General features: G+C 42.9%; 1 protein-coding gene across 1 annotated transcript in view; it reads right to left on the bottom strand.

Annotated features, from left to right (window-relative positions):
* Positions 1–3079: 3079 nt before the first annotated feature.
* Positions 3080–5737, bottom strand: part of KCNMB4 (potassium calcium-activated channel subfamily M regulatory beta subunit 4) — a 75886-nt gene continuing 73228 nt past the window's right edge. The window contains exon 3 of the mRNA XM_003798933.2: positions 3080–3649. Within this exon, the coding sequence (XP_003798981.1) occupies positions 3481–3649 (169 nt within the window). The 3' untranslated portion in view covers positions 3080–3480. The remainder of the gene's footprint in view (positions 3650–5737) is intronic.

Below are 5737 nucleotides of genomic sequence, written 5' to 3'. Positions count from 1 at the left end.
CATCATCCCAGAATCACCATCACCGGCATCACCAGCATCATCCCAGAATCACCATCACCACCATCATTACTATCACCTTCATTAGTGTTTATGGACCAGGCACCCTGTTGAGTGCCTCTCCAGTGATGAGGTGTCACTCTCAGCCTCACTTTACAGTAGAGGTAATTGCTAGAAATCAGCTTGCCCATGGCCTGGCCTCAGGGCTGCTCAGAGGGAGGGAGCTGGGACTCCATGTGAGTAGTCAGGCTGGCTGCCCACAGCTCCACAGCCCCACGGCTGCTCAGAGGGAGCCAGACTCCATCTCAGCAGTCTGGTTGCAGTCCCCACCCAGGCCTCTTTCCCCAGATCACTGCACATGGAAGTCAGATGACTCTAACAAGCTGGCTTTATCCTTTTTCCCCAGATCGCTGCGCTTAAGAGACAGATGACTCTATCAAGCTGGTTCTATCCCAGTTTTCTTTTTGGACATTCTGGGTGTCCTTATGAATATTGTCTTATTTCTTGCAATTTTAAAATATTCTAGGAAACAATATTTTTCTTACAGGTAGACTATGTTCAGAGAGATGGAAATTCTTATCTTTAAAAAAAACCCTACAGATTCTATTCTATATAACCTTTTTATCTATTCATTTATTTATTTTTTTTTGAGACAAGAGTCTCACTCTGTTGCCTGGGGTAGAGTGCCATGGAGCCACAAAAACCTCCCTCCTGGGCTCAAGTGATCCTCTCGCCTCAGTCTCCCCAGCACCACACTATGCAGCTAGTTTTTCTATTTTTAGTAGAGACATGGTCTGGCTTTGCTCAGGCTGGTCTCCAACTCCCAAATTCAGGTAATCCACCTGCCTTGGCCTCCCACTGTGCTAGGATTACAGTTGTGAGCAACTGCACCTGGCCTATTCTATATTTCCTTTAAGTATTAAATATTGCACTGGCTTTGGATCAAAGGAGGTGAGAATGAATCAGAGCTGTTGTAGAATTGTGCCAGTGGTGAGAGAAAAAGAAAACTCTGAATCAATCAATCACAGATAATTTGGATAAGATAAAATGAACAAAGTAGACTTCATCTCCCACAATGGGATGCAGACAGTGATTTTCTGAGTCGTGGTTTAGTGTTACTCTTCTTATACTTCAGAACAGTTCACCGTGTTGCCAAGACAACCAGGATGCTGGGACGAGCAGCTGGGATTAAAGTCAAGGCACCGTAGTTGCCTTGGGGGATGTCATAAATAGAGTGTTCAAGGCCCTTTTCACAGTGAACCCTGTAACATTTGAATTAAGAAAAAAATGGCTAGAGACTGACATGGTGGCACACACCTGTAGTCTCAGCTGCTCGGAAGGATGAGAAGGGATGATCACTTGAGCCCAGAAGTCTGAGGCTGCAGTGAGCTACGGTTGTGCCTGTGAATAGCCACTGCACTCCAGTCTGGATGACATAGCAAGACTTCAACCCTACAAATAAAAACACTAAAGAAGAGACTGTGATCATCCGACACCCTTCCACAGACGAGGGCTCTTCTCAGCTACTTAGATCCTACAATTAATAAAACATTGGTGTGCAGACTCACAGTCAGGAGACATCATTCTGCTAATACACCTTTTATAGAACCCTGCAGAAATAACTGTCCTGAACTTGTCTTTAAATTCCTTGTCTTCATTCTAATAGAGCAGGTCTGAAGAATATCAAACGAAAACAAAAATAATTTATGTTGCCCCTTGTTCCTCTACTAAACACGTACATCTCATCTACACAAAGGCTTGATGCTGCATGGTAGACAGGGTAGCTTTGATAAACTGAGGCCTGGGACTGATATCTGGAATTTGAGTTTATGAACAGACATAAAGAAGTGTGGTCTCCCCTGGTGGAGGTGCACGCTCCTCTGCACCGCGGTGTGAGTGGGGCTGCACCTTCAGGTTTGCCCAGGTGACTGAACACCTGCAGCCGTCTTCCGCTTGTAATACACACAGCATTTAGGCAAAGACAAAGAAAAGGAAAGTGAAATGCTTCCACTGACTCTGACTTGTTTCTTCTTTTTCTTTGAAACATGGTCTCACCCTTTTGCTGGGGCTAGAGTGCAATGGTGTCATCATAGCTCACAGGCATGAGCTACAGAAAAATGAAAACAACACGTAACTAAGCTGAAGAGCATCCTCCACATCATGTTTACTGTGGAAAAATACAAATCCATCAAAAATAGCATGAACAGATGAATAAGGGAGCCCAGCACTTTTACAGCTGGTTGAGTTCTTAAGCCTCATTTCTTCAAGAGTAATTGGGTTGGGAACAGGAGTTGAGACCAGTCTTAGATGCCCATCTCTATAAAAAAGATCGAAAGATCAGACGGCTACGGTGGCACACACCCTGTGGTCCCAGCTACTCAGAGGCTGAGGCAGGAGCCCGGGAGTTTGGAACCTAGGAATTTGAGGTTGCTGTGAGCTATGATTGTGCCACTTCATTCCTGTAGGGTGACAGAGCAAAACTCTGTCTCAAAAATTGTAACTATTAAAGTCAGGAGTGGTGGCTCATGCCTATAATCCTAGCACTCTTGGGAGGCCAAAGCAGGAGGATCCTTTGAGCTCAGGAGTTTGAGACCAGCCTGAGCAAGAGTGAAACACCGTCTCTACTTAAAATAGGAAAATTAGCCAGGCGTGGTGGTGAGTGCCTATAATCTCAGCTACTTGGGAGGCTGAGGCAGGCGGATCTGAGCCCAGGCAGGTAAGGTTGCTGTGAGCTAGGCTGATGCCCTGGCACTCTAGCTGGGCAAGAGTGAGACTGTCTCAAAAGAAAACAATATTATAATAGAGTAAAAATAGTGGATAGACAAAGGCAATGTTAGAGGATGTGCTTTACTTTCCTGATTTGTGGGGGTTCCTTACATCAAAGACACAGAAGTGACGGAGGCTGAGTTGCCAGTGTGTGGTCCTCCTTTGCCAAGCAGGAATCAGAAGATGCACTCCACCAGTGGGAATCGGGGTTACACAGTAAGGATAAGACTTCTGCAGGAATCCTTGTTGTCAAGTAAAAGTTTAATCTAGCAGGACCAAATAAAAGCCAGAAGATGCTACTCCCCACCCAGTTTTCACCCTGGTGTTCTAAGCATAAAAAAGAAAATAGAAAGAACACAGACCACTTCTATTTTAATATTTTTAAGCAGCATAAATCATAATGGTTTGTATACTACACTGTACAAATAATATACTGTTACTTTCCAAGGAAAATGAACTTCTTATAGGGTTTTCTGAAATGGTCACTCTGCACAGCTAAGAGCTTAAGCCTTTAGCCATCACTGCAGCGCGTGGAACAAGTCACGAGGCTCCACGTCTTCCAGTTGTGCCTGTTTCTGCTGACACCGAGGGATGACCCTCTCGGGGACCTGTCCTGGCCCCTTCCATCTCCTGCACCAGGAAACACGGGCTCTCTGCAGGTGGACGTGTGCTGATGAGTGCAGCTTCTGAGCTCTGCTCGCACAAACCTTCGCTCCTTTAAGAGAACTTGCGCTTCTTCATGGCTTCTGCCTTGACTGCCAGGCTCTTGGCACAGATGGTCAGAACCACAATGAGGACGCCCACCACAAACGTCACCAAGGGCCAGAGGAAGCAGTGCAGGAGCACGATCTCGTCATGCGTGCGGTGCAGAAGCACATCGTCCGGTCTGCAAGACAGTGGAGAGTAAGAAAGGAGGAGAGGTCAATGGCTGGGCCTGGCGCAGGAAACTCCAGAAACACGGGAGTCAAACTTGCTTCCCAGTGCAAAGGGAAGAGTCATTATCAAAAGCAAAGAGCTCGCACTGACCAATACTATAGTTTGTGCTTCAAACCCAATACGCAAAGTTTTGAGTTCTTGAGTCAAGTAATTGGGCAAATTTGCACATTATGATTTACTACATGCTACAAAGTGCCAAAGGTACAGCAATCTCTTACGCTGTTATTTTTTCCATTCTATGTGGCTGAGTATCCCACTTTCTCATTCATTTTATTCCTTCTCTAACATCTGCTGTTAAAGGGGCTATAATCAGTCTAAAAGTTACCGATGGGTAAGCATTCTCCAACAAACCCAAACTAGACCTTAGCATGTAGGTGGGGCCCAAATGATCTTAGTTCAGAAAAGTCAGCAAATGCCACTGTTTCAATTTAGTTGGAAAGACAGATGGTGACGCCCTCAGGTCAGTTCAGCTTCATTATGTGAACCAGAGGTTTTTATTAACCAGAAGACAATGGTTGGATTAAATATGGTTTCCCCATTTCTGAGTAGGATTCAGCACAATTTTAAACTACTGACCACTTTCTTGGTAAATCCGCAAAGTCTTAGCAACAGATTTCTATCTTATCAATATCGGGCTCTACTTTTCAATTCTTGCATTGGTCTTGTTCACAGGATGTGAAGATCTCCCAAGCCCTGGTCACTCATCTTCACCCCATAAGACAGAGATCTTGAGAATTTAGCTTTCATACAGGAGGTTTGCATTTTGTAAGATATTTCCAATTTATCCACAGGAAACTTTGTTCTGTTATGCCAGAGTGGTTGTGCTTCCTCCAGGAAAAAGAAGAAAACAACCCAGAAAAAGCTCTGAAGAACAACAAAGGCTTCAGAGTTACAGGGCAGTTTGTTCAACAAAGAACCACATTCCTGGGAGTGCTCACTAGTTACAAGTCTCAGAATTCAGAACCGATTTTCCCAAAGACTGACAAAGCATGCTGTATATTTCTTTACTACCTGTAGTGGAGATATGTGGCATTAACAGAATTGTTTTACAGACTGGCTTTAAAATTACACAATCCTTGCAATTTTCTCAAACTGGTGCACAATATGATTTCAAATTTTGCATATAAAGTGAATTTTTTTTTTAAGAGATGAGGTTGCCCAGGCTGGACTCAGACGTTTTGGCTCAATCCATCTTCCCACCTTCGCCTCTCCAGTAGCTAGGACTGCAGGTGTGTGCCACCATGCCCGTGGGCCTTTTTTTAAAAAAATATTTTATAGTATTTCAATTAAAATTCAAGCTAAGTGAATGCTGAGTCATTGTAACAATTATAAAAATTATCCCAGCTTGCAGAAATTACTCTTTTTTCTGAACTCTTGTAGTAACACATGGTCTTCAAGACTCACGTTACCATTAGTTTATGTGTATATGCACGTTAATTAATGTGTAGTGCATATTAGCTTATGTGTACACACACATTAGTTCATGTGTATGTGCACGTTAATTAATGTGTACTGCATATTAGCTTATGTGTACACACGCATTAGTTCATGTGTATATGCACATTAATGTGTAGTGCATATTAGCTTATGTACACACACATTAGTTCATGTGTATATGCACATTAGTTAATGTGTAGTGCATATTAGCTTATGTGTACACACACATTAGTTCATGTGTATGTGCACGTCAATTAATGTGTACTGCATATTAGCTTATGTGTACACATGCATTAGTTCATGTGTATATGCATGTTAATGTGTAGTGCATATTAGCTTGTGTGTACACACACATTAGTTCATGTATATATGCACGTTAATGTGTAGTGCATATTAGCTTATGTGTACACACATATTAGTTCATGTGTATGTGCACGTTAATTAATGTGTAGTGCATATTAGCTTGTGTGTACACACACATTAGTTCATGTATATATGCACGTTAATTAATGTGTAGTGCATATTAGCTTATGTGTATACACATATTAGTTCATGTGTATGTGCACGTTAATTAATGTGTAGTGCATATTAGCTTATGTGT

Source organism: Otolemur garnettii, unplaced genomic scaffold (genome assembly GCF_000181295.1).
Source record: "Otolemur garnettii isolate 467f Iridium unplaced genomic scaffold, OtoGar3 scaffold00143, whole genome shotgun sequence".
NCBI classification, from domain to species: domain Eukaryota; kingdom Metazoa; phylum Chordata; class Mammalia; order Primates; family Galagidae; genus Otolemur; species Otolemur garnettii.
The sequence above is the reverse complement of the archived record's forward strand: the minus strand, read 5'-3'. Positions and strand labels throughout refer to the sequence as shown.